We start from the raw sequence: 26,521 nt of genomic DNA, 5'->3' as shown, positions 1-26,521 counted from the left end.
CTTCCCCTACTATTGGGTTGAATTATCACATCCACCCTCACATGAACGACCGATCCTACTCTGTTCTCACATTTTCTGTACGTCTTGTCACGCGCAGATCGATTCTCTTGTGAATTTCACGCCCCGAGTGCAGCCTCAACTGGGAAACCATTCGATAGGTTCCCTGAGGCACGCACCTGCTACGGATACTTACACAAGCATCAGCGGTACGCTTCCGAAACAGCGCTAGACTAGTTTGGTCCGGGAATATTTCCTGCCTCAAAAAAATTGTCCTGCACCGACGATCAAGCAAACAACAGCCGGCGGCACGCGCAATCCTCCCAGGACTATCACACTGCACCGAATAGCCTGTAAGTTCCCTCGATCGAACCATTGTTTGCTTCCTCTTCAAGCCACATGTTTTACATTGCGACATGGCTCAAGGTTACTGACTTGATATCGGCAGATTCTGCACCCCCAGCTCCACCTATACGATACTATTTCAGAGCAATCCACCGTAATCACCGACAATGAAGAGCAAGCGCGCAAGAGAGGCCGCCGAGGTCGACGATGAGCCCATTGCTTCTGTTGATTCTGAGGCCCCAGCCAAGAAGCGCAAGCGCAGCGAGGATGATGGTGCCGATCTGAAGAAGGCCAAGAAGGAGAAGAGAGACAAGAAGTACAAGAAGGAATCGCGCAAGGAGCGCAAAGAGAAGCGCAAGAACCTCCAGGATCTCCCCGAACAGGATGATGACGAAGAGGCGGCCGAAGATGCTCCAATGGCTGAAGCTGATGACAAGCCTGCGGATGCGCCAGTAGAGGCAGATAAGCCTGCGAAGAAGGACAACAAGAAGAACAAGGACAAGAAGGCCAAAACCGACGAGTCACAACAAAAGGATGACGCCAGCACCGACGCCCAACCCGAGGAGAAACCCAAGGAGGAACCAAAGAAGAGCAAGAAGGACAAGAAGAAGCAAAACAAGACCTCCGAAACAACGACCCCCAACGATGAATCTGCTGCCGGCGCTGATGCAGAGGCTGCTGATGGCAAAGGAGACCGTCACATTGTCTTCGTCGGCAACCTGCCCTTCACCGCCACCGCCGAAACAATCAAAGCCCACTTTGCCTCTCTCAACCCAGTGTCAGTTCGCTGCATGAGCGATCCCAAGGATAGCAAGCCCTGCCGTGGCTTCGCCTTTGTCGAGTTCGAGAAGGTCTGGCATATGCGAACATGTCTCGACAAGTTCCACCACTCCGAGTTCTCAGATGGTGTCTCTTATCCCCGCCGCATAAATGTCGAGTTGACGTAAGTTTGCTTTCGTACTTGTTCTGTCTTACATGATAACTCATCTCATTGTTTTGACTCCACCCCCCTTTCCCTCAGCCTGATTCAACACAAAAGCGCCTCGATTTGTGTAACCATCCCAGTGTGACTAGTCTTGACTTGACTCACGCTCACTACTGCTTCACCGACACTCACCTGCACGAACAGCAACTTCATACATAACTAGAACATACGCTAACTCTGTGTAACAGTGCCGGTGGAGGTGGCAAGACAAAGCAGCGCCAGGACAAGATCAAGGAGAAGAACCGCAAGCTCGACGAGAACCGCGCCAAGCGTATTGAGCGTGAGAGGATGGCAAAGGAAGAGAACAAGGGCAAGGGTGACACTCGCAAAGCTGGAGAGGATGGTATTCATCCAAGTCGACGTGCCCACATTCCTGGGAACCGCTGGTAGAAACAGCTCACCAGGCCTCGAGCCAAGGGTGTGAAGCTCAAGAAGGAGTAGGTTTGTGAGGGTCTCTGAAGGTGTTTTAATGATTGTACTGGGATCGGATACACAAAAGTTGACTGTGCATTTATATGATAGGTAGTGAGAGATACCCAAAGGAAGTGGATCCTTGACCTCACGAAGAAGAGCATGGAATAGACGATGAATTATATTTCTATATCCACTACTCGATTCAACTGAATCTGAGATATTTCTGCTTCAGGTGGAGGACCCATCTAAGCGGACTGTTGATCGTATATATCCACCGGTGTAGACTGTAGGTCCTTTTCTGTTTACGCTCCGGTTCAAGTGCACGTATACTCTATTAGGAGCTCTAACAAGCAATGCAATATCTTTCGCCCATAGCGACAAACCAAAGAGACCAATTCACGATAGAGACGGAAAAGAATTGACCGCTGCTGGAAGATGTCCGATGACTATACATCGCAGAAACGAGTTGCCAACTTCAAGTCTTGAGATAGTGAATACCAGACACGAGACATGATGGCCATGCCTATTCAACAGACCTCCACAGGCAAAACGGACACTTGTCGAAGAAAACAAAACATCACAAAACAATCGCAAGCAATCATCTATTCAAAGTGCAATCCGGTTCTTGAATTACTGGCAAAATCGGTATAAACTCCGCGAGGAGGCCACAGCATGAGATATGAGCAAATAGAGATAAATAATAAAAAGCAACGGTTGGAAACACGTAACCGCAGATAGTAAAAACCCAAAATTCATTCAAGAACCGCCTCGCAAGTAAAGCCATCGTCATATGCAGTTGCCTCCGCATGATCGTTGCGAGGGTCATGGTCTGGGGACGGGTATCGGGCCTCGAGAAAAAAGCAATAGCCTAGTCCAGCCCCAGCCGCTCCCAGGGGATATTCCGTCAAGAGCTGCCGTCTTGTATCGCTGAATGCCTATTAAACATTCGTCCTGAGTTCTTTGTGTCGTTTCGCGTCGTCCAGACGCTTTCGTTGAGAAAATCAAGCGCGTGCCTAGCCACGCGCGGGAATAGCGTTCATTAGATGGATATCTACAGAATGGAGCACTTGTTCTTCTTTTGCTTCGAAGGTGTGGGTCGAGGGTTAAGAACAGCTCTAAACACGAGTCAGATGCGTACTACAGCACATAATCACGGTTGATGCTTACCGGATGGCCTCGTCAAAAACGCTCTTGAGGTTCCTTTGAGTGAGGGCAGAACACTCGAGGTACTTGTAGGCCTTGATCTCCTTGGCGCAAGTCAACGCCTGCTCGTACGACACAGGCTCCATACGCTTCTGTCGAAGTGATTCGAGGGTGGAGGCGTCTTCTCGAAGATCAAGCTTGGTTCCGACAAGGATAATGGGAATGTTAGGCGCATGATGATCAATCTCGGGATACCACTAATGAGGATGTCAGCGGAGTCGACGTGTCGTGGCGATAAGGGGGGCGGCGTACCTTTGCCTTGACGTTGTCGAATGAAGGAGGGCTGACGATGGAGAAGCAGATGAGGAAGACGTCGGTCTGGGGGTATGAGAGAGGTCGCAGTCTGTCGTAATCCTCCTGACCAGCAGTATCCCAGAGGCCAAGGCTGATAGGCTTGCCATCTACCATAACACTCGCTGAGTAGTTGTCGAAGACAGTGGGGATGTATTCGCCGGGGAAGGCATTTGTGGTGTAGGAAATGAGTAGACAGGTCTGGAAGCACAGTCAGCGGAAGGGTCTTGCTGTGAAAAGCCATCGCGTTTTAAGCGGCCGTTTGTTGTCCGACGTACCTTTCCAACAGCACCATCACCAGTCACCACGCACTGTAGCAGCGGTCAGCCAACCATGTATTGCGTCAGGTAACCATCGGCTCAACAAACCTTCAGTGACTGCACGCCGGGCTGAGCCATTGTTGCGATCGGTTATGGGGAGAAAGTCGAGGAAAATGGGTATCAAATCGACGAATTGTGTGGAAGCGCCAAAAGTCGTCGAGGGGCAGATGGAGATGATGGAAGCGACGATTGTTGAGTCTGTACGAAGATGGTGGATGTAATGTAGACTAACTAGAGTGTAGGTAGTAGGTAGGTAGGTAGGTTAGAGCCTGGAGAGGGGCAGGTCAAACAGGCAGGCCAGGGACTCGAAGGCCGGATAACGGAAGGGAACGATGTGCGACGATGACGATTTTGTTTTGGATGCGACAAGCGGCGACAGAACTCGAATGGATCCTCAGGTGAGTTTCACAGCTGCATAAAAAGATAGGTCAGAGAAGAAACTTGACACAAAACCGAGGTGTAGTTCACGCGTTTTGTGCCGCAGAAGGTGAGGCCACAGGAGGAGGTTCAACGATGGGAGCCGCTCCACCTCTATCAGCATTGGATGTATCAGTGGACTAGACTGGCACTGGACTAGACGCCCCCAAGCCCAGCAAGCCCAGGCAGTGGAGGACCACGAGAGAGGCGCCCAGGCCCAGGGTCTGCCACCAGTAGCCACCTCCCGTGCCACCTCAGGCCCTGTTCGCAGTAATAAGCCAAGACCTAGCCTCGCCGACTAACTTGACCTACTGGAACTTATGCGCTTGGGATGCCAGGAGTTGATCGCTATCAAGAGCTTGCTCAAGGCAATAAGGTAGGCGCCTGGGGGTGGGGGAGATACAAGGGCTCAGGGGCCAACCAAGCACCGTAATTTGGGGTAAAGGCAGCTCACCTGCTGTATCGCTGAGCCCTTTCGTGGTAAGGATTCGCTGTTAATGGCCGTCTTGGCTAAGATGGACTCTCGGTTGCGGCTGGGGATGAGAATGCAGATGCCGGATTGGATGAAAACCGAACAAAGATTGCCGGGTTATGAAAAGAGATGAAGATGGAGAGGCTGCAAGAGTTGAGAGAGAGAAAACCAAAGGCAGGGAATAATGCTCACACTACAACAGATGAGATTATTCCAAGACTGCACAAGGCGCGGCTATTTCAAAGTGCAGGCGGTGGCTGTCGGTGCAGATGAAAGGCGGAGAGAGGCTGCGGGAATGTGGATGGCGGAATACCTTCTTACAATAAACTCTGCGCCAAAAAAGAAGTAGTGTCCGCGCTGATTTGCAAGACAATGTGATCAAGCAATTAGGAGCAGTGGCGGAGAATTTAAGAAACACCAGGAGCTTGTGCTGTCATGCTAATTATTTATCTGTCCCTACGGAGTATTGTGCATCATAATGCCTACCTAGCTGGGAAGGGAATAAAGGAGAACTGCTACCGCTACCGCCGTAATGAACAAAACCACCGAATCATGAAACCTGGCCGATCTCTTCAACTGAATTCAACCTCCGTGACTCACGCCAACCTCAAAGCAGAAACAATTGATATCATAGCAAGCTCGTTTGTTAAGAATCAGGTAGCACTTCAAGACAGGGATCAGCAATAAAGAGGTTGGAGATAAAGATATGAAGACCAGGGATGCATGTTGAGAGTTGTTGGAACCTCCACTGGGCGCTTAGACCCTTGCTCGGACCATTGAAGCTGCTTCTCGGCGTGTAAATCTTCATAACGTGACGACTGGAAGCTGCTGACAAGTAAAATGGATCGATAGCTCAGTGGTATGAGCGAGGGATTGCAGATCCCTAGGTCGCGTGTTCGATCCACGCTCGGTCCTGATATTTATTCTTTTGCTTCTTTTTGCCATTGCTTGGCGATCATCTTACAGAGCATGTAACTTAGCTCCTCTAATTGCTTACGTCGAGCCGTCAGCTTATTTGTTTCAAGAATGCTCGGACGGTCATTGTTTTGAACTTTATTTTCTTTTCTTTTTCTCAGAATACCAACTGGTGTGTTCCCTCATGTTTCTCTTGTGGACTTGAAACCCTACTAATAGAAACATCAGTTTCCAGCTGACATCTCACGAAATGGCTTCAGGCTTGTTCTCTAATGTCTCTCCATGGCATATTCCCGCCATTTTCATAGGCACCGCTTTCACTCTCGGGGGTCTTCTTCCTTTGAGAGCCCCAGACCGTGCTATGCGCGAGTACGGGTTGCCCGAGGGCATCGTCAGGTCAGAGCCAGCGCAATTGGCATTCGGTATATACGGCACTCGTGTAGCTGCTTATGGTGTCGCTCTGTGGACGTTCTATCTCCGTCGCGAATACCATGTCGTTGATACGCTCATGAGCTTACTCTTGTTGTGGGGTGCTGCTGATTGTTGGATTTGTATCAAGGCTGGTGTGCCCAGGACAGCTGTTTGGAGATTTGTGAGCAGTATCATGATTGGCGGGTATGGATATCTTGGATTAACTGCGAAGGGATCTCTCTGAAGCTCTGCTTTGCATAGGATGGTTGAGTCGATCTCGAAGTTGTTGATTACCAAGTTCTTGGCTTATCATCTAACGTTAGTCACCGCCTCATCTCTTTGATTTATGGTGATATTTAATATGCGTTCAAAATACGACATATTGTCTGTACAATTGATTACATTTTACTTTTGAGATCTCTCAATAATTAAGACCATGGTCGTTTACATCAACAGTAATGCAGGCAGGTACCTCATGTGAATGGCCCGTGCACTCAAGCTCCCCTCGTCGCGTGTGGCTGAAGCTTGTCGCGTTCCCACCTGAATCTTGAATTGACATTCATCATTGACATGGATCGATAACATCAACAATAACCGAAAACACAAATAATTCTCCGAATCGCTGTGCTCGTATTACGTCCGTATCTTCTTCAAGTTCTATGGATGCAGATCTCCACGATTTCGAGACATTATCTGCCAGTTGAGCGGCCATCGCCCCGCCAGCCATTCCGGCGCATCTAAACAAACACCACAAATATGTCGAGTCTATCGCCGCCAGGAAAAGCAGCATCTCAAGAAACGCCCGCGCGAACTCCTTCGAGAACTCCGAACCGTCGAGCTATTAGCGCTGAGCCGTTTTCTGGCGTTCACACACCTCTCGATCGTAGCGGTGCCCGAGACCTGCGTGCCTCTCTTCGACGTGGTACCCCAGCATCTGCAGGTCGATCCAATGCGCCAACTCCTCATGCCAAAGCCGCTCGTCGGCTGCTAGACCAGCGTCGAACGGCAATGTTTACACCCGGAAAAAACCGCAGACAGAGCATGCTGCAGCAGAGAGAAACACCCTTGGATATTTTACGAATGCTCGGTCGAACACTAGCGCCTAAGAGCCAGCCTATTCACTCGTCATCTTCGTCGTCTCCGGGGAATAAACGGAGCTCGTCACCGGAGCAGAGGGAGGACAGCAACTTGTATGATGATGACGATGATGATGAAGACGACGATCTACTAACGAGGCCGCCAAGACTATCCTTGCCGTTGGACATTGAAGATGCTTCTAGTACCAGCTCAGATTTGCCTCCACCAAGGTTGTCACAATTGGATGAGGACAACTTTACTATGCAGTCTATTGAGATGCCTCGAAGGATTGCAAACGACTCTCGGCTATCTCGAGGGAGTCCCGGTAGCGAACGCATGAGCGACTACTTCAATGAAGCCACAGAAGACGATATCGGCCAACAATCAGATTTCTTCCCCGGTCTGCTAGAGGATCTTCAGGCGAGAGCTGGACAGGATGATATGACACTCGAGCCGTAAGTCTACCACTGCCTAAGTAGATGCAGTGCATTGCTCACATAAGAACAGGATTGAGGCAGACCAGACCCGGCGAATGGCCGAGGGCCCAGGCAGCGACTTCAATTTCGAGTACCCTGGTGGACTGGAGGATGGAACTGTTTTTCAGATGTCCGACCCCGCCAACGATCTTCAAGCAACATCACCAATTGTTGAGCCGTCAGTAGTAGAGGCCAGGGCAGATGATGCTCAGAATCCCCGCCCTGATGTTGTGTATGGATCCGACTCCGATGCTGGTGGCGGGGACTTTGGTATGGACGGTTGGGATTACAACGATGGTGGCGTCGACGATCATAGCTCGATAAATGAGGAGCCAGTGCCAATACCAGAGCCAACAATCACAGCGGGGATACGCCATGAACCAGCTGATGATAGGCTACCTCGCGGCTTGAAAGCAAAGAAGCGAAAGCGAATATCGCAACATGGCATTGAATATCCGTCACTGCCTCCAGCTTTCGTCAAGCGAGTGGCCCAGACGGCTCTCCAATCGTCAGGTCTGAGCAACCAGCGTCTATCAGCCGAGACATTAGATGCTCTCATCCAGTCCTCGGAATGGTTCTTCGAGCAGCTGGGTGACGACTTGGGAGCCTATGCGGATCACGCGAAGCGCAAAACAATTGAGGAGAGCGATGTCTTCACACTTATGAAAAGGTATGTTATTTCACTGGGGTATCAGCTCCGTATTTTGTTCTAGCCAGAAATTCTAATATCGTACAGGCAACGTCAGATAGGGCCGCGTTCCTCCATGTTCTCCTTGGCACAGAAGCACCTCCCAAGAGAACTCCTCCAGGAGCTGAGAATGCCAGTTCCACAACCCGCTAAGCAACGCAAGGCAAGACGTGTATCGGGCCGCGGCGACGAGGCAGAAGTTGCTGAAGATGCTGAAGACACATGAGTTTCACATGGTGCATGCATTATGAGATATACAGTTTACAGGCCCTTTGAGCGGGCTACACGACGAGCGACGTCGTTTGCAGGCTTTTTGACTACCATCCAAAGCATGATGGATGTTGCGACAGCAAGGCCATACCTAAAGCAAGGAGTCAGAAAGCCCGGTGCTGATGGACATAGAATGAGGCAACTTACCAGGTAAAGATATACTGGGCGTGGTTGTTTCGCAGGTTTACCTCCGCAGGTCGGCCATAGGGAATACCGCGAGCCTCGAAGTCGACCATTTGCATGAACTCGGGTTCTGATGTCGTTAGCGAGACATCAGGAAATGAAAGATTATGATGATAGACATACCCATAGTAGCCTCAACCCAGACAGGCTGGCTACCGGTTAAAGCAGCCATCTGCTTTACATCCGGGAAATAAAACATGCCCTTCTCGGGCTGGTTCTCCGGTGTAAACATGTTCTTCTTCCACGGCTCCCTTAGAAGTCCTTCCACTGTGACCTCACCCGTCGGCAGTCCATCAGGTCGGGTCCTCTTGTCCCTGTGCTTCTTATCGATCCAGCCTCGGTTCACGAGAATTGTCGTGCCGTTCTCTCGCTCCAATGGTGTGACTACCATGTACCCATCTGTACCATCTCGCATACGCGGTCCGATGAGCATTTCTTGATCATGTCGGAAATGGCCTTTCGCTACCACACGGCGATAGTCAAAGTCATGGATGGCATCGGGATCGATGGTTGGTGGGAGGGGTAGAGGGTCGCGGATCAGTCGGTCTTCGAATTTGGCAATAAGTTCGGATTTCCAGCCAAGACGCTGGACTTGCCATGTTCCGAGGATGAAGGCTGTGATGGGGATAATAGCTAAATCAATTAGACCATACTCTGTTCAATTGATGAATCCTGAAGCAAACCGAGGATGATTAGACCTGGGCCATGGCGTTTTCCAACACGGACAAGCTTTGGAGGGCCGTCGAGAATAGAGACGAATTCTGGATCGTCGGCTGATGGCTGTTGCTTGCGACGGAAGAAGGATGATGTGAATTGTCTCCTTGACGGGGCATTTGTGAGTCTTGTACACCGGGGGATCTGTCTTGACAAGCGCAGACTGCGCAAGACTGTATTAGGTGCGTTCATTATGTCTGATGGCGCATTGAAGGCGTGAGGTCAAGTGGTGATAGCTAGCTGTGAATGATGTCGATTGTGGTGGGTTCATTCGGGGATAGACCCACTCTCGACGTTGAATCCCCTACAGTGGAATCCGATGCAGCTCACCAATAACTCAAAGTAGGTAAAGCGTTTGTAATTTTGATTGAAGATTTCTTTAAACCAATACTCCCTATCACTTTAAATGCATTATTAAATGACCAGGTTAAATTCACGATCGTATTTCAACCAGACATTGAATAACCAACACCGACTCTGACATCTTCGAATACCATTGGTCGTTACAGTCCACTGTACAGTGTAATACTGCTGAGTCAAGAGGGGCCCATGTTTGCTCCCATACTGTGTTGTGTAACCTAGCGTCTTCGGAATTGTTTTGAGAGCTTGCGCAGGTCCGTCAGTCACCTAAATCTATGGTCAACAGGGTGCAAGTCGAAAGTTATGAAAAGATATTAAGTCTAAGCAATTATATGAACCCGAATTAGATTTAATATGTCAATTGCGAAGAACACAACCATCCTGCTGCCATTCCTGCCAAGCTGGCCTGTTTGCCTTGATCTTGGTGTATTCTGATAATTGATAATTACGTGCCGCGTTTTCCAGCACAATTACACGTTTTGTGATATGTTAACCATGAATTAAATGCTATTTCAGTCAGAAGTTGAATAACACTGATATGGTAGCTCTTACACACAATTGGTTGACCAGAAGAATAAGTGGCTCTTGATACAGTGTAAACACCGCTTAGTCAAGAGGGGTTCCATGTGCGATTCTACACTGTATTGTGTAACCTAGCGTCTCTGGAATTGTATTTCACATACCCTGGACCTCAAGTTGGGATCGGTTTTCAGTCAAGACGTGAGATAAGTACTGATTCGATGCTCCTACACATAATTGGCTGACTCTCAAGATTAAGCGATACAGTGCAGACACTGCTTAGTAAAGAGGGCTTCCATGTGTGGCATTGTACTGTGTTGTGTAACCCAGCGTCTTTGGAATTGCTTCATGGCACATCCTGGACCCCAAAGTGGCTGGTTTCAAGCCAGATGTCGCGTAACACTGCATGTGCACATGACGAGCTGAATCAAAAGGTTCTATACAGTCCAGGACAGTGTTTACACAGCTTAGTCAAGAAGGGAATCATGTGTGACGTCGTACTGTGTTGTGTAACCTAGCGTCTCTGGAATCATCAACCTCAATATCAGAGCAAATAAGGCTGCACCGTGAGCTTGCCTCAAACATCAATAACCCCTTGAATCCCGAAAAAAGCAAAAACAGAATTAATGCCCGTAGCTTCGTACAAGCGCACTAAAAACCAATCCTTGTCTGAGAATTCATTTTCGGCGGTCGGAGATGGGTTCACAGCAATATTCGTACTCATCTGCAACCACCTGCGGCCACCCGTGATGCTTAGGACCTTTTGGTCCGACTCCGATAAATCAACTCGGATATTTCCTCTTCTCTCACTCAACAGATGCGTTGCATTACCAACAGGTTTCGTCATAAAACTGAGACATACATGTTTTTGAGATAAGCAAGAAACGCCACGAATCACCTGCGTACAAGTAGGCTGAAGCGCCCGCCTCGCTCTCACTTCTTCTCTTTCACCTTTATTCTTCTCCTTGAAAAGCTTGCATGGTCAGTCATCATGGAGAACCTACCAGACCGAGCGCAGCCCGGATCGAAGAGCTGTACCGACTGTCTTCGTCGAGAAGTGGACTGCGTCTTTGACGACGGCCAGGCTGAGTGTCAGCAATGCATCAAACACTTCCTCACCTGCCAGCCGCAGAATGAAGACTCATCTCCCCGAGACAGAGATGAAATCTTCCAAGAGTTCTCGCTGTTTGCCAGAAAAGTTGAGTCACGAATGATTCTTCTGCAGACTGCAATCGAACTCTTGGCTCGCAGAGTTGACTCGCAAACCAGCAACCGGGTCAACTATAGTAGTGAGCCAAGCTACCGGGCTGTGAACCAGATACTTGAGGTTGGTATCACTTTGGAGGCTCTGAAGGTCATGATGGCTTAAGCAGTCTAACCCTCTTTACATCACAGATACCGGAGACACCACAAACGCATTTGACGGACTCGCTTAAGGGGCTTGTACCTGACAAGTCGGCTCTCACCAGGATTCTGGAACACAGTAGCAAGTTCACCCAGAACTGGGCGAGCTGGCCTCTAGCAACGGTGTCATACCAGCAGCAAGACAACGACGATGTCCCCGTCAATACAGTTACGGTGTTTGATGCTGGATTTCCAACCGACGTCAACTCAGCTTTGGCCTTCATTGACAAGTCATTGTCCCCAAACCGCCAGAAACCACCAGACCCTGGCGCTGCCGCAAAATGCATGGTTTGGCTCTGCCTCTCCGCCAAGGAGTTACCAATGAGGTTCAAATATGTCGACAATCGAGCACCATCACCGTTTGAGCCGAGACATCTCATTGAGAACTGCATCTCCAAAGTTGAAGCCCTGTATCGCATCAGCTCAACACCGGTCTGCAACATAGACTTTGTCCAGGCCCTTCTCCTCCAAGGCGAGCTATCCCTCTCCATAGGTCGCCCGACGAAGGCATGGAAGTGTATCAGGACTGGCATCGAGAACGCCATGCTTCTGGGAGTACACCAGGGCCGGTCTAGCCTGGATCGGGCTATTTGGGAAGAGTTATGGATTCGTGACCGACAGCTCTCACTCTTCCTTGGGATGCCCCATGCAGTCCCCGCACAATTGGGGCCCAGGGTAGTAGAGGAAGAGTACCCCCTTGCGGAAAAGGAAGCTATCCGCCAGATAGCCAAGCTATCGGGTCTTCTTACAAGCCAAACCCTCATGAGGGAAGACACTACTAGTGCCACGATCAACCGCACACTTGAAGAAATGGAGGAATTGAAAGCAATGATTCCGGAGCATTGGACCAAAGGACACCTGAGATATGTCCCCTATCTCCCACAAGCCTCCACCCGCGCCAAGATCAAGATCCTCTATCACTCATTCGAACTTATGCTAAACTGGCCCAAGTGTCAACTGTCAAACATGAATCCTGGGAGAATTGACGACTTTGAGCCTTCAAGAAAGGCGATACTAGCATCGGCACAGGAGATCCTAAAGGCCCAAGAAGCCATGAGAGCACCGGAGGTCGAGCCGGACACAGTGATGAGGGCTGACTTTGTGGACTTCCTTGCTTTCAAGGCTGCACTTGTCATGATAGCCGTGATGAAACACAGGGCGAACCCCATGCCGGTTGAGGAGAGCAAACCTCTCTGGAAGATGATAGATGAGCTGGGAGACAGATTTCAAGAGACGACCAAGACATATGACGACCAATTTGCCAAACAGGCTTGCCTCATTCTCAAAATTCTGTTCTGCGCGAGTGAAGGGGATTATATCTGGTGTGGAACGTATGAAGCAGTCATCCCCTACTTTGGCAGACTCCAGATTCGTAGAGTCATCCTCGCAAGGGACCGGGCTAAACACAGCGACAAGGACACAAACCTAAACAGAATAGCTGTCGTGATGGAGTCGGACAATGTCGTTTTTGGACCGCAGTATGATCGTGTCCCGGAGCTGGAACTGGCAGCGGACTGGACTGAGCGGGGACATTCCCGGGTCTATGGATGGAGAACATTTTTTGAGTTTGACTGTTTGACTCGAGAAGGGTTTTAGGATGTGTGCTGGGCACCAATCCGTCAGTATGGGCGTGGAACTGAATGTTGGTCAACTTTGTGACATGATGAGACGTTTTCAATATACAACTTTTGCAGAACATTGGATCCATATGTGCTTTTAACACGCTCAGCGACGGAACGACGATGCATCCATCATGCTCATCCCCATCCCCTCCATTCCACCTCCCTCCATCGCAGCCATCATCTTTCTCATCTGTGAACCATCACCTCCTCCAGGGGCACTCAGATACACAGCCTCTCCAACCATACGCAACTGCATAGGGAAGCGAGGATCTCCATAGTAGTCAATGATCTCCTGCTTACTCGTCTTCTTCTTCAAGTTCTGCCACTGACTTGAATCCATTCCCAACTGCTCACACTCCTGCTGCTTCTCTGGTGTCCACCATGAAGGAAGCAGCCCTCTTCGGACTGATGCTTGTCGTAAGAAACGTTGAAAGCCTCGTAGCCCGTCTGAAGCACCGCCGTAGAGACTGTCTCCATCTGCTTGACTTTCAAGATTGTACATGTCGTCCATGCGGAGACGATAGGTGTCAATCAGAAGCCGATAGACGTCTTCCTCAGGACGGTTGTGCAGGTAAGTGCCGTTGTCGAGACGAGTAAAGGGGTTGGGAACAGACTTCTCCAGACCCTTCTTTGGGGACTGGCTCATTTCGTCTGGATCATGGACGTTGGCACTGGCAACTGAATCTGCCTGCTTGCCACAGATCTTCTTGTGGGCTTTCCAGTCGGCCTTTTGACATTCCCGAGAGCAGTATTGCGTGGTGGAACACTTGGCACACCGCCTGAGCTGAACTGCAGGCTCCTCCTTGTTGCAGGTGTTGCAGGCAGCCATAGTGGAATGAGTCGTTGTGTGTCAGTCTCAGCCTTCAGTCTTGGAGTCTTGGGCCTCTTGTCTGATAAGAGCTGAGATGATATCAAGGGAGGAGATGCAATTAAGTGATGTCGGTGGCTTAAGGTTTGCGGGGATGTGAATCAGCCAGGATGACCCTGGTCACTATCATCAATTCTCGAGTCTTCTTCTACAGACAATAATGATATGATATTGCTCTGCAACTGAGGCTCTTTCCGGCTTAGACTATTCGGTATTCCCGTAAAAGTGGCCAATGGATGTTTCGACCCTCACTACCTAGAGGCGGCTTCTTTGAGAACCACCTAAGGCACAGTGTGAATGGTGTCAAGCTCAAACAAGTTAGTGACTCTCGTTGGGTGTAAGTCTGGAGTAAGGTAATGGAGACTCTACGTTGAACAAGGAGAGCTGCCAGTATATATAGTATATGTTATCATGTAACGTTGCTTGCTGCCCTTTGGCTTGCATATATAGTCAAACAAGAGTGTGGTCTTGGGCTTTTTAGTAGATGCTTGCTGCAGCTTCGTGCTCTCCAAACAGGATTGCCTTATGATGGTTCACGAGTGATATCGCCAATCAAGACAAACCTAACTGACCACACGGCGCCTGGAGTACCAAGTAACGCCAGTCTAAGTAGGCGAAGACAACTGGAAGGATGCTTGTTGAGAAAACCATGTGTTGCCTTGAGTCTTTGGTCGCATCTGGCCAATCGTCTCTACTCTCAGAGACAGGCTATTGATAAGTTTGTATGAACTTGGCGTTGGCATCAAGCCAAAGAAAGCAACCCAACTTCCGAGAATATTCGCATTGAGGCCTGAGAGTTTCTTCCCAAACCCTTGGAGCCCAACCAAACTGTGCTTGTTGCCGGCAGGAGATGGCCGAACTTATCGTACGACATCTGTTTATTATATTGGTAGCGCTTATACTAAGTCTACTTAGCCAAAATGTAACCGCGGTCGTGGACCAATGACAGATACCAGCAACTACCGAACAGGGGTCCATTACGACACAAGCAGAGGGAGACTGCTTTTTTCTTCCTTTGGCCATTATTACCTTTGTTTTACGTCGTGGGTTCTGTTTGTCGAGACATGTGAAAACAACCCCCAAACATCGCCATTCGTGGCATAACTTGGTAGATTTCTATTTCTGGTCTGACAACCTTGCAAATGGGACCGGATCTTCTGGGCCGGATCGTGTTATTACCGCTCCAGGAACCAAGTGCGGGTATGCATAAGTGATGGTCATCGTTAACAGCTTAGGTTGCGATCCATGATCTGCAAACTGCATAACCGGCAGTAGTTTGATCTTGGCTTATCTTTGTTACTTACCTACCTATCTAGGCATATTTCCAGCGGGATTATTGACCCCCTGTCATATACTGTAAATGTCTTCCTGGATGACAATGACTCACAAATGAACTCGTCGGCACGTCTCTTGGCTTTCAGATTCAACATTATACTATTTGGCGATGCAGCTTGCGAAACAGTACACAGTTCATCGACGATACCGAACCCGCTGGGAGAGCGGGAAATCAATGCTATCATTAGTGCACCAGGACCAGTAAAGCACCAAATACAAGGAAAACATGCGCTACCAAATGCCAGTATTCGGATAGATACAGAAAGATTCATGAAAGTGTATCTATTGTCTTGGTCACCATGGCTTCGATCTGCTGCCATCTGCGCCGCAAAAGTTCCCGCTGGCTACTCGAGCCGCCTTCTACCTCATCTATATCTCCCAGCGTCTTTCCGATGATGTTCAAGAAATCTTTCAGTGCTGTCAACAACAGTTCATCAACTTCAGCCTGCGACGAACGCCCCTCGTCTTGAGCATCAAAGAACCGCTGCCATTGCCTTTGCGTACAGCATAGCATTCGCAGAGCGACCTGAGTTCTGTGACACCCTAATGTCTGGTCATCGAGGGTGTATCTTCCAAGAAAGTTGATACTTTCAAGGTCGGCACACTGCGTCTTGTTCAGCATCGGAAGAATCACTTCATCTAGGTAGACATCGTCCCAACGATTCGTATCTAGAATGAAACCGTACTCGGAAAGAAGAAAGTCGTTTGGGTGAGGCCCATACGATACGTAGACTTCCTCACCTTGGCGATAGACTCTATCTGCTTGAACGCTGTATCCCAGGGCTGAATAGGCGAGCTTGCATCCTTGATCAGCATGGTTGAACAGGTCGGCTGTTGGCATGCAGACTAGTCGGTCAGCATGAGCGTAGCTTTTCATCTTGGGCATGCTGTTGTAGAAAGTTCTGGTGTTGATGAGCACCCAAGAGTATAGGTACTCATCCCTGGTCAATTCCGGAAATGCTTTTAGAACAATTTCGCACTCGCGTCTGAATCTAGTATTCTGATTATCCAAGAGATCCTTGGCCCTCTTGGGCAGAAGGGCTTGGAGTTCACTCGGCCACATCATGGGCACACCAGCCTCTAGATCTTGCCGGGTTGGCAAGACTGTTTTCCATACAGAAAAGTCATCACTTTCGTCGAGAGCAATCTCAGCAGCCAAGACGCCATGAACTGAAACTCCTTGAAGGGCTTCGGTGATGTTCTTTGGTACTGTATCAATGGTGCGAACTGCCTTCATTGGCACACTCAAAATAGTTTCATTTGGCTTGGGAATATTAGAATGGTTTCGAAAGAAGACTTGTTACTCACCTTGACATCGCGAGTTGCGACAATACCAATACCACGACCTGGAAGAATTCGAGGTTCAACACCTTTTAGTTTGACTCCTTTACTTTCTGCCCAAGGCAGAAAAGCAGGATCAATAAGCATTTTGGGACAAATGCTCTCTCACAAGGAGAAGCTGGAAGAAGAAAATCAAAGTCGGATCAGTAAAAATATGTGTTACATGTTCCCTTTGACTCATTCATTCACTCTCCCATGTTAGATAGATCCTTTGCAAAGTTTCTACTGGATGGCGAGCTCTATACCGCTGAGTAAGCCCCCGAAACCCGAAGGTCGGCGCTGAAGCTAGGGCCACGTGATGCCATAAGCGTCATAGCTAGCTCTCATAGCTGCTCTGCCTTCACTCATGATGGCTTGGTTTACATCCATTCAAGCCTTGTTTAGCCAGACATGATCGGAGTTGATTCTTGCCAGTAACTTTTTGCTTTACTTATTTAACCATCCGACGCACTTGCTACACAAATAATTAAGACGTGTTTGTTTTTTATTACGTGACAAGTATTCACGGCGTCTCAAGGGAGTTGAAATCAAGACGAGACAGCTTTAACCTTAACAACACGTCGCAACTTTATCTTGCTCACAATCGCTCACTCACCCACTGTTTTCAACTTTTCCATAATCCAAGTCAAGAGCTTATTATCTTCAACATATTTCGCCATGTTTTATGAGGGAACCCTTCAGGAAGGTATCTCGACAGCCGTCGGTCAGCAGAAACTTGTTCTATGTTTCGTGACAGGTATGTTTTGTCATCACTCTGACCCACGCAATAACTCACATGCATGTTAGATGAAAGCGACGAGAGCACACAATGGGAAAATGAGTTTCTGGTCGATGATACGGTAGGATTACGGATATTTACAGACCATATGTGATGGGGCTAATTACGGTGTAGTTGAGCGACTTACTCAAGGAGCATTCTATTGCGCTCCGTCTTAAAGCTGGGTCCGAGGAAGCCGGATATCTAGCTCAGATCTTCCCTCTGCCACGGACTCCGACTGTTGTTATCATTAAGAATGGAGAACTAAAGGAGTACATCACACCGGGGACCAGCAAAGAGGATTTCTTGCGGAGAGTTCAGACTGCTTTTAACTCCACTGCTGCGCCTACAGCTCCAGCTCCAGCTACAACCCAACCAACACTGGCACCAGAGCAGGCCAGCCCACCACAGCCCCAAGCAGAGACACCCGTCGCTTCAGAACAGCAGAGCACTCCTCCAACAGCGGCTCCTTCAACGTCAGAGAATGTTCGTCGGATACTAGCCGAGAGGGCTGCCAGGCTGCAAGCCCAAAAGGAGGAGAATGAGCGCAAGGCGAAGGAGGAACGCGCAAGGACGAAAGAGAAAGCCAAAGCTGAGGCCGAAGCTGGTATGGACACGGACAACGCCCGGGCTCACAAGCAAGCTGAGGCAGTAAGGAAGAAGAAACAGAAAGACCAAGAGGAGAAGGCGCGGATTCTCAAACGCATCGAAGATGACAAGGCAGAGCGACGCCTGCGTGCCGAGCAGCGTGAGAAGCAGAAGCTTGATAACCTCAAGGGTGGCGACGTCGCAGCATCATTAGTGAATGCACCAGAGACAAAGCTGTCAAGCTCCTCCAAGTCTGGCGCGATAACGGCTCTTCAAGTCCGTTTGTTTGATGGTTCAACGTTGAGGAATCGCTTCAAGACGACTGCGCACCTAAAAGAGGTCCGACAATGGGTGGATGAAAATAGAGGCGATGGTTCGCAGCCATACACGTTCAAGCAGGTTCTCACACCTCTACCGAATAAGAACATTGATGAGACCGAGGAGGACAAACCGTTAGGAGATCTTGGCCTTTTTCCGTCTTCGACATTGGTGCTTATTCCCGTCAAGAAGTTTACGACCGCCTACGATGAATCACAGGGCATCGTTTCGAGAGTTATTGGATTTATTCTCAGCATTTTTACATGGATATTCAGTCTTTTTGGAGGTGGTGATGATCGCACTGGGCACCGAGGCCCTACGAGCGATGCGCCGGCCAGTTCTCAAGAGCGTGTCCAGTCATTCCAGAATCGCAGAGATCAACAGTTGTACAATGGAAATTCGGTAAGCCTCGGTATCCCATTCTGTATCATGAACTTACTAACACGACAAAGCTGAACTTTGAGCCACGGCCAGAAGAGGAGAAAGATGAATGAAGGGGTATCCCAATTTGAGTGGGAGTAATGTCTTTTTTTGGCTGTATTATACAATTGACAGTGCTGAGATGTAACAGTAGTGTTTCCCCGCCGTATTCCTATATGCATGCACGCTGTCAGGAGATATATATCCCCAATGTTGTTTCCTTTCCCATAGTGATATCAAGTCCCTTTTGTTCTCTTTTCAACTTCTAATCCGTCCATGCTTACTGACCAGCGGCGGCCTGGCAAGCCTTGAGTTGCTCAAGGTACCAGTTGCAGATCTGCATGTTTCCGTTGTTCTCATCCATGCACTTTGTGAAGTTCTGGGCGACGCCGGCGCAGTTGTTCTGGTTCCAGGACTGCTCTTGGGGAGCGGCCTGGGCCTGTACGGGGGCAGCAGCCTCGGAGGAACCGCCGGAGAAGAGACCGCCGATGGCGTGGCCTACTGAGGAACCGATAGCGACACCGCTGAGAACAAGTTAGCTACACGTGTTCGAAGTATGAGCTCTACAGGAGCTTTGGGGAACATTGCTCCACCCGGAACTTGGAACTCCGAAGACACCAATTGTTGTAGATTCGCAAGGGTATGCTTACGCAGCAGTGCTGGCCATCTGACCGAACAGTCCAGGGCCCTGAGAACCAGCAGCCTGAGGAGGCATGGCCTGGGCAGGAGGGTGAGCGGCGGCGGGAGGAGCAGCGTGGGTGGCAGCGGGGCGAACCTGCTGAGGAGCAGGCTTGGGAGCAGCAGCGGTAGGGCGCGAAGGAGCGCGGCCGACGGATCGTTGACGAGGCATTATGGTTGTTGTGTTGTGGAGGTTTTGGTGATGCGATGTTAAGTGTTGAAGAACAAAGTTCAAGATGTTTGTTGAGTTATGAGGAGAAAGATCGGAAAGAAAGAATACCGGAGGCACGGATTTCGGAGGCGCATATCAAAACAGCCAATCATGAGGGGCAAATTTCAACGAGGGATGGGGAAGATTGGCCAGTAGGGCCTCGGTAGAGGCATTCCCCCAAGCGCCAGGGGTCCAGAGCACTCCAGGACCTTCCGTTGACAGCCGCTGAGCAACTTTTTAGTGGGCACCTCCATTAATTGAGTCATGAGGTTAGTGAAGGCTACAATTGATTACGACCGCTTCCAACGACGGAGATATCGGGCATTTCACTATCGGATATAAGTCTTGTGCCAATGTGAATGAAACAAACGGTGAGTAAAGCAGTCTCGCAAATTCATTCTAGACGGTAACGCTAGAGCGGTCTGTTCTACTATATCAAAGCCCTGTACTCCATTTTCGTTATACATCTCATAAGCGCATCGTTTACGGTGTGCATCTGCCCATGTAGCGGGGATACAAGCAAGCTTCTCGCACAGTCCAGAGCTTGAGGAGCCACGCCAGGAATCTAAAACAGTTGTCAGTATACATCAAATCATAGAAGTACCAGATAACGTACCGCTCAGCTCCCAGGCCGTATCCTCCGTGAGGAGTAGATCCGTACTTGCGCTGGTCAGTGTACCAGAAGTATCCTGTAGGATCAATGCCCTCTCGCTTGTAACCAGCCATGAGCTCCTCATAGTCCCAAATTCTCATGCTGCCACCGACAATCTCGCCAACTCCAGGCATCAGAACATCGACGGACTCGGTCACGCGGGGGTCATCCTTAGCCCTTGACATGTAGAAGGACTTGATCTCGACGGGGAAGTGAGTGAGGAAGATGGGGCGGTTGATCTCGTCGGTCATCTTGCGCTCAGCAGCCTCGGCACTTGTCTCCAGTCAGTTTGTGTGCATTCAGAACTTTCGAAACACTTACATATCGTCGCCAAAGGTGTGGTCGTTGCCATCCTCGTTCTTGATACCACGCTCTCGCAGCCAATCAATGGCATCAGAGTATCGCATGCGCAAGAATGGCCGAGAAGGCTTCTCGAAGTCAGGGTTGTACTTCTTGATAGCCTCAGCGGCAACAGAGTTCTCGAGGGTCAGGTCGATGACACGGCAGATGACGTGCTCAAGATGGTCCAGGAGGTTGTCGAAGGTAATGAAATCCAGTTCAGCCTCGACGTGGGAGTACTCAGAAAGCTGGATTCAAGTTAGATGGGGTCGTTCGGATATAGTAACTGGCTAGTTGCCATATAGGGGTACTTACATGGCGACGGGTGAGAGACTTCTCAGCACGGAAAGACTTCTCAATGCAGTAGCAATCACCAAGGACAGGTAGGACAGTCTCGAGGTAAAGCTGACTGGACTGAGTCAAGTATGAAGTCTCGCCATAGTAGTCGAACTTGAAAAGAGTAGAACCGCCCTCGACTTGAGTCTGCACAAGAGCAGGAGGGCTGACCTTCTTGACATCCAACTCCTTGTAAACGGTGTGGAAAGCATCCTCGACGATGTCGCGAACGAACATGACGGCGGCGGGCTTCTCGTGGCGGAGGGTAAGGTGGCGGAGGTTCATGAGGGTGTTGGTGTCACCGTCAACGGGAACCAGGTTGGTGAAGGCCTCATCACCACCAGGGGCCTTGGCGATGACCCTGAAGTAGTCGGCGCGAAGTTCTCGGTCGAGAGGGGCGTGAGCACCGGCGGGAACCTCCCAAAGCTCACCAATGATCTCGAGGGAGGTCTCTCGTGAGAGAGTAAGGGCATCGTAGGTCTTGGAGAGGTCTCCGGAAAGGAGACACTGCATGTAGTTGAGACCGCGGCGCAGAGTCACAAAAATAAGGCCACCCTGCTTAGCGACACGGTTGACACGGCCCTGAACGGAGACGCGCTTGACTCCCTCAGTGGGCTCATCCTTGCTCTTTCGGAGTGTGCCAATCTTGGACGGGTCGGTCTCTTGGAGGTTGATCGCAACAGGCTCGGGAAGTGAAGGGTCGTTAGTGATCTTCAGCTTCTTGGCCTCCTCGAGAACAGCCAAACGAGCGGCCTCATCTTGAGCATCCTTCTCAGCTCGCTTAGCAGCAGCATCAGCCTTCTTCTTCTGCTGAGCAGCGTAGGCGACGGCCTTCTTCAGTGCTGACTTGGCAGCAGGCTTGTAACCCTCCTCGTCGTCCTTCTTCTTAACCTGGTACTCGGACTCGGCTCCGTGGCGGTAGTAGGCTTCAAGAAGAGTCTTGAAGGGGGTGGCCTCAGTGCCCTGAACCTCAGGGAGATCGCTTCCGGCTTCTTCGTCGACGTAGATGACCGCCATTTTGTGCTGTGCTTTGTTTTCTGCTTCAATCAATGCGGAAACAGAAATCACGGCCTTGGGTAGGAACTTGGAGGGGTTGTGGGTGCCCCGCGATTGCTCCCCTTGACTCACGTCCGATAATGGTGGGGTGAAAAATTGTTAGTCACCTCTCTGGCTTATCTTTCCACGTATTATAGCGATAAGAGCTCAACTTTACCATAAATCTAATGCGATGCCGGATGACAACAATGAGGGATCAGGTCTGAGACGGCTTCTTATACCCCAGCAGCTGCCAATAAGGTTACTAATTGAGTCATCATAAACGCATGTTATTCTAATTTTAATTGGGAGACTTATCTTTATGGAGGCTATACACATATTGCCTTTAGAAATCTAAAGTTAATTGGTATTTTTCAGTATGTTGGCTTGATATGTCTCGTTGAGATGCCATAAGCTTCAATTATCAATCAATGCCGGATGACAAGGGAGGTACTATCCAGTAAGCAGCTCTTTGTGATTTGACGCCTTATCTTAAATCTACAAGCATATGCCAATTGAAACACAAGTTCGTGCTCCCTATAGGTGTAAAGTTCACTGTATCCCGCAAGAAAGCAAATTTCGGAAGCAAACTGCGTTTTAGAAGAGTCCGGTGTCTAAGTGTATTTGTCTCGTCACTATCTCCCTGAATCAAAAAGTCAAACCTAAATTCCCAAACGCCATGCCCAGTGAATTCAACTTTTCAAGGGGGCCATATAGGTCCTCAGCCATCTATTTGCCTGACACAAGCTGGGTATCAATGTAAGCCTCCTCCTGAAGCTCCATGCTCTGAATTCGACCATCATCAGCTGGCGCCAGACTTCTGTGCGTTTTCCAACCACTTGGCCCACTAGCATAGTAATGTTGCTTTGCAATTCAGTTCTTCGACTTGTTCTTCTTGTTCTTCTTCTGCTTCTTCTTGTTCTTATCTTTTCCATCAGCAGAAGAGCTGGGCTGAGATGGAACGGGCGACTCCTCTGCTGGGCGCTTTCGGTTCTCGACAGACTTGAGCAATGCCTTGGCACGTTCCTCTGCAATCTTTTCGGCAAGCTTGCTGCTGATTGTTTTGTTGTCGCCCTGTAAATTGTCAGTCTTGGATCTGTCATGGCTTCGCCGCTACATACCAGGTCCGCCTTGAGGATACGCGCGGTAGCCTCTTGGTTAATAGTCAGGGTACGCGTCTCAGGCTCCGGGGGAGACTCGATGTTCTTGATCTTTCCAAAATATTGCTGAATTCGCTTGAGTTCAGTAAGAACGGCTTGTGTTTGAGCCTCATTGCCCTCATTTAATTTCAGTGATGCTATCGCGAATGTTAGTATTGATCATGTGGCGTCGTATCAGGCGCAAGAGAGCTCACAAAACATTAGGGATTCGATCGCGTAAGCTGTAAGTGAGAACAGTTTCGCCTTGTCTAATAGGGGCAACTGAGAGGCCATGCCTTCGAGGTTGCCCAACAAAGGCTGCAGCTTTTCTTCGAGATCATCGAGCTGGTTGTCCAGCCGATCGAGCTCCGGTGTGATGTCCTTGACGTCTGTCATGTTGGTTTTTGTGAATAGGGATGTTGAGAGGCGCAATGTTGTGATGTTCACGTCGTCGCATGAAGGACTTCGCACAGGCGCAGAAACTTGTCAACCATGAGACCCAATCAGGCTTAGTGGCTTTTGCATTCATGAAGCGAAGTAATGTAGCTAAAGGGTATCGCGGGCAGAGAACTTCCTCAAGCTGAAAACAAAAGAATGCCATGTATTGTGGATTCCTTTTAGTGAGTTCCATATGCCAATTCTGTTACTTGCATTTCCTTTTCATGCTGTGTAGCCTTCAACATCACTATTTCCAGCATCAGACGATATCGGAGCCGAGCACTCATTGGCCAATTGTTGATGCTTCTGAGGCCCACTATTGATCATCGAAAACTTAGGCTCTTGTTACTCTAATTGGCCCTGGTCTATGTCGAACCAGAGGTGAAAGCGGACTCGCCTCTGTCATTCTTCAGCGCATCACCAATTTAGCATCGACATCACCAGCTCTAACGCAACTCAACGTCTTCACGAACTGGCGAGATAACAAACCGACCTATTATTAATCAGACTTACCAAAAACCGAGTCCTAAAGGCTAGCCTCCATCCCCTCTCGCTTGAGTCTGGATGCGCGCGTGCACATATTAAATCTCGATCTTTCGGCTTCCGACCACCTTTTCTCTCCACGACGCCTCGATCACAAACTTCAAGCTGGAAATTATAATGCAGACGCGGCCGACCATTCAAATAGCGAGAGAATCGACCCGATGGCTCCAAAGTAGCCCCAGTTTCGGCTATACACGACTCTTTGCTTCGGCAGTGCCTCCGACAGAACAGAAGAAACCAGAGGCCGCACCCCCAGAACTCGGCAGTACGCCATCACGGCCGTGGAAAAGCTCTAGTACCCAAGCCGGATCTGTCACACCTACATCAACAATCCCTTCGTCGCAATTCTACGTCCCCTCGGTTGTCATTCCAGCTGAAGCAGCGAAATCTGGACCAGTGCATAAGATTCATATCCTGGGCGAAGATGTCAGATCGAGATTCATCGCCCACGCTCTATGTAGCGTTTATGATTCCGTTGAGACAGTGCCATTCCGCGAGATGCCCAAGTCGAGATATCGAAATGTCGAAAAGGTTCAATCTGAACGAACAAGGAAGAATGCATATGTCGAGAAGAATGCAGCCATGCCCGAGAGCGATGCTGTACCTCAACCTGACCGCTCGCATATCGATGAGTTGATAGTTACCGGCCGTGGCTTTGAGGCTGTTAGGGCGATTACTTCAGTCAAAGATCGGATCGACGATAAAACATCGATTTGCCTTCTTAACGACGGCATGGGAGTGCTCGAGCAAGTCCGCGAACAACTCTTTAACAGAACCCAACCCGAGCCCAACTTTTACCTGGGCCATATGTCCCATGCGCTCGCTTTCAACCGGAACAGGGATTCAGTTAAGGAGCTGAGAACTGGGCGAACAGTCTTCACCAAAGCCGATCCGGTACTAAATGCAGAGAAAGAGCTCTACATCCCTGTTGAGCAGCAGCCTAGCATGATGCATTCGCTGAGAAGGGTCAAAGAGCTCAACACAACCTTTAGTAATTACGAGCACTGGCTAAGGTTCAAACTACCATCCGTTATGTTCACGGCTGCTGTTGAGCCCGTCTGTGTGCTCCTTGACCTTTCATACCAAGGTCTACTAGAAAATGGAAATGCTCAAAGGATGATGAACAAGCTTCTAGGGGAAATGGCTATAGTGACGGAGAACATGCCTGAGGTTCAAAACTCACCCGACCTCATAAAGTTCCTCCGCGGAGAAGGCCTCAAAAAGTTCTGCTACCGTCGCATCACAGGCAAGAGCAAAGCCCCCAGTGATCTGCTGACACGCATCAACAAGGGTCTGCAAACAGACATCAACTATCAGAATGGATACTTCTTGAAGCGGGCGAGGATCCTCGGCATAGACACACCCACGAATCAACTGATGGTTCAGATGATTAAGGCCCGACGTATTGAACAAAATAAAAGGCTAAGGTCTTTCATACCCATCCAGGAGGCATCACCAAACGATGTTAGGAAGAAGTTTCAGCAGCACATGTTTAAAAATGACTTTTTATAGGATAGTGTTAACGAATTGCATCATTAGCACTTGGGACATCTATATATGGTTGGAGATTTCACAATAGCACTTGAATTTCTCATACTAAATACACTCAACAACCCTTTGTCAGTTAACAGAATAATGGACACTAAATCAATAGTATCATGATGTTTAATGTGTTGCTTAGTTTTGCTTACGTAACGCAATGCCCCTCCAACCATGTGCAAAGCAGCCCCGCGGCGTCAGGCTGATCTCGCGACTCACTAAAACGTTGAACATCGTCACGTATCAAAATCATGGACGACGCAGAGTTAGAACAGGTTGCTCACTCTTGTGGTTTCATCGGGAACTCATCACTGATGCTCTTCGCAGTTACGAAAAGCTCGCCTGGAGCAGCTGAAGGCTGAAGCCGGTGGCAGTGGAGGCGGTCCTTCTAGCCAGGAACAACAGCAGCAGCGCCAGTCAGTTGTCTCGATCCATACCGCGCGACACTGTCTTACTGACCTTGAATAGACAGCAGCAAAATGACGCTCGTCAACACATCCTCAACCAGATCCTCCACCCCGAAGCCGCCGATCGTCTAGGCCGCATCCGGCTTGTGAAGGAGGAGCGCGCCGCCGACATCGAGAACCGACTTATCACACTTGCGCAAACCGGTCAACTTCGACAGAAGGTCACTGAAGCACAACTCAAGGAGCTTCTCAATGCTATGTCGGAGAGCAAGGAGGAGGAGAAGATTGTTGTGAGCAGACGCAAGGCGTGGGACGATGATGACGATTTGGACCTGTAGAGGCTGCTTGTGATACCATTGAATTGAGGATCAGAGCGAGGGAATAAGGCAAATTCGTGGGCGGGACCTGCTTTTCTGTCTCGAGTGAAAGGGGACAAAATTACTGTGATGGCTCAAGGTGCAGAATATGGGAACTCTTCCTCAGACGTCGAGGGT

At 49.4% G+C, this 26,521-nt stretch overlaps 14 protein-coding genes and 1 non-coding gene across 15 annotated transcripts; 8 read left to right on the top strand and 7 right to left on the bottom strand.

Moving 5' to 3' along the window:
- Positions 1–509: 509 nt before the first annotated feature.
- Positions 510–1,717, top strand: FMAN_08740 (uncharacterized protein; the record flags this gene model as incomplete). Its single annotated transcript, XM_041829503.1, has 2 exons — positions 510–1,285; positions 1,516–1,717. The coding sequence occupies 2 exons, from the start codon at positions 510–512 to the stop codon at positions 1,715–1,717; spliced, it is 978 nt and encodes a 325-aa protein (XP_041680260.1).
- Positions 1,718–2,792: 1,075 nt separating this feature from the next.
- FMAN_08739 (putative GTP-binding protein rac1) lies at positions 2,793–3,633 on the bottom strand (the record flags this gene model as incomplete). Its single annotated transcript, XM_041829502.1, has 5 exons — positions 2,793–2,856; positions 2,909–3,141; positions 3,197–3,436; positions 3,514–3,546; positions 3,604–3,633. The coding sequence occupies 5 exons, from the start codon at positions 3,631–3,633 to the stop codon at positions 2,793–2,795; spliced, it is 600 nt and encodes a 199-aa protein (XP_041680259.1).
- A 1,653-nt stretch (positions 3,634–5,286) lies between these two features.
- Positions 5,287–5,359, top strand: tRNA. The gene has a single exon. It is a non-coding gene; the product is annotated as a tRNA-Cys (tRNA).
- A 250-nt stretch (positions 5,360–5,609) lies between these two features.
- On the top strand, positions 5,610–6,014 carry FMAN_08738 (uncharacterized protein; the record flags this gene model as incomplete). Its single annotated transcript, XM_041829501.1, has 1 exon — positions 5,610–6,014. The coding sequence occupies one exon, from the start codon at positions 5,610–5,612 to the stop codon at positions 6,012–6,014; it is 405 nt and encodes a 134-aa protein (XP_041680258.1).
- Positions 6,015–6,526: 512 nt separating this feature from the next.
- On the top strand, positions 6,527–8,237 carry FMAN_08737 (uncharacterized protein; the record flags this gene model as incomplete). The annotated part of the gene is made up of 3 exons (XM_041829500.1): positions 6,527–7,302; positions 7,355–7,993; positions 8,060–8,237. The coding sequence occupies 3 exons, from the start codon at positions 6,527–6,529 to the stop codon at positions 8,235–8,237; spliced, it is 1,593 nt and encodes a 530-aa protein (XP_041680257.1).
- A 35-nt stretch (positions 8,238–8,272) lies between these two features.
- On the bottom strand, positions 8,273–9,370 carry FMAN_08736 (uncharacterized protein; the record flags this gene model as incomplete). The annotated part of the gene is made up of 4 exons (XM_041829499.1): positions 8,273–8,372; positions 8,429–8,534; positions 8,588–9,097; positions 9,148–9,370. The coding sequence occupies 4 exons, from the start codon at positions 9,368–9,370 to the stop codon at positions 8,273–8,275; spliced, it is 939 nt and encodes a 312-aa protein (XP_041680256.1).
- A 1,678-nt stretch (positions 9,371–11,048) lies between these two features.
- Positions 11,049–13,057, top strand: FMAN_08735 (uncharacterized protein; the record flags this gene model as incomplete). Its single annotated transcript, XM_041829498.1, has 2 exons — positions 11,049–11,384; positions 11,453–13,057. 2 exons carry the CDS (start codon positions 11,049–11,051, stop codon positions 13,055–13,057), a joined length of 1,941 nt encoding a protein of 646 aa, XP_041680255.1.
- Positions 13,058–13,186: 129 nt separating this feature from the next.
- Positions 13,187–13,912, bottom strand: FMAN_08734 (uncharacterized protein; the record flags this gene model as incomplete). The annotated part of the gene is made up of 1 exon (XM_041829496.1): positions 13,187–13,912. The coding sequence occupies one exon, from the start codon at positions 13,910–13,912 to the stop codon at positions 13,187–13,189; it is 726 nt and encodes a 241-aa protein (XP_041680254.1).
- Positions 13,913–15,554: 1,642 nt separating this feature from the next.
- Positions 15,555–16,714, bottom strand: FMAN_08733 (uncharacterized protein; the record flags this gene model as incomplete). The annotated part of the gene is made up of 2 exons (XM_041829495.1): positions 15,555–16,550; positions 16,595–16,714. 2 exons carry the CDS (start codon positions 16,712–16,714, stop codon positions 15,555–15,557), a joined length of 1,116 nt encoding a protein of 371 aa, XP_041680253.1.
- Positions 16,715–17,284: 570 nt separating this feature from the next.
- FMAN_08732 (uncharacterized protein) lies at positions 17,285–18,784 on the top strand (the record flags this gene model as incomplete). Its single annotated transcript, XM_041829494.1, has 4 exons — positions 17,285–17,363; positions 17,414–17,466; positions 17,520–18,692; positions 18,743–18,784. 4 exons carry the CDS (start codon positions 17,285–17,287, stop codon positions 18,782–18,784), a joined length of 1,347 nt encoding a protein of 448 aa, XP_041680252.1.
- Positions 18,785–18,990: 206 nt separating this feature from the next.
- Positions 18,991–19,560, bottom strand: FMAN_08731 (uncharacterized protein; the record flags this gene model as incomplete). Its single annotated transcript, XM_041829493.1, has 2 exons — positions 18,991–19,234; positions 19,361–19,560. The coding sequence occupies 2 exons, from the start codon at positions 19,558–19,560 to the stop codon at positions 18,991–18,993; spliced, it is 444 nt and encodes a 147-aa protein (XP_041680251.1).
- Positions 19,561–20,082: 522 nt separating this feature from the next.
- FMAN_08730 (putative asparaginyl-tRNA-synthetase) lies at positions 20,083–21,943 on the bottom strand (the record flags this gene model as incomplete). The annotated part of the gene is made up of 4 exons (XM_041829492.1): positions 20,083–20,164; positions 20,216–20,524; positions 20,573–20,838; positions 20,906–21,943. 4 exons carry the CDS (start codon positions 21,941–21,943, stop codon positions 20,083–20,085), a joined length of 1,695 nt encoding a protein of 564 aa, XP_041680250.1.
- Positions 21,944–22,834: 891 nt separating this feature from the next.
- On the bottom strand, positions 22,835–23,496 carry FMAN_08729 (uncharacterized protein; the record flags this gene model as incomplete). Its single annotated transcript, XM_041829491.1, has 3 exons — positions 22,835–23,035; positions 23,083–23,258; positions 23,316–23,496. The coding sequence occupies 3 exons, from the start codon at positions 23,494–23,496 to the stop codon at positions 22,835–22,837; spliced, it is 558 nt and encodes a 185-aa protein (XP_041680249.1).
- A 702-nt stretch (positions 23,497–24,198) lies between these two features.
- Positions 24,199–25,593, top strand: FMAN_08728 (uncharacterized protein; the record flags this gene model as incomplete). Its single annotated transcript, XM_041829490.1, has 1 exon — positions 24,199–25,593. One exon carries the CDS (start codon positions 24,199–24,201, stop codon positions 25,591–25,593), a length of 1,395 nt encoding a protein of 464 aa, XP_041680248.1.
- Positions 25,594–25,871: 278 nt separating this feature from the next.
- On the top strand, positions 25,872–26,365 carry FMAN_08727 (putative programed cell death protein; the record flags this gene model as incomplete). The annotated part of the gene is made up of 3 exons (XM_041829489.1): positions 25,872–25,895; positions 25,948–26,036; positions 26,089–26,365. 3 exons carry the CDS (start codon positions 25,872–25,874, stop codon positions 26,363–26,365), a joined length of 390 nt encoding a protein of 129 aa, XP_041680247.1.
- Positions 26,366–26,521: the final 156 nt, after the last annotated feature.

The sequence above is a fragment of the Fusarium mangiferae genome (assembly GCF_900044065.1).
Source record: "Fusarium mangiferae strain MRC7560 genome assembly, contig: FMAN_scaffold004, whole genome shotgun sequence".
Lineage (NCBI taxonomy): Eukaryota > Fungi > Ascomycota > Sordariomycetes > Hypocreales > Nectriaceae > Fusarium > Fusarium mangiferae.
This window is presented reverse-complemented; position numbering and strand designations above follow the sequence as displayed.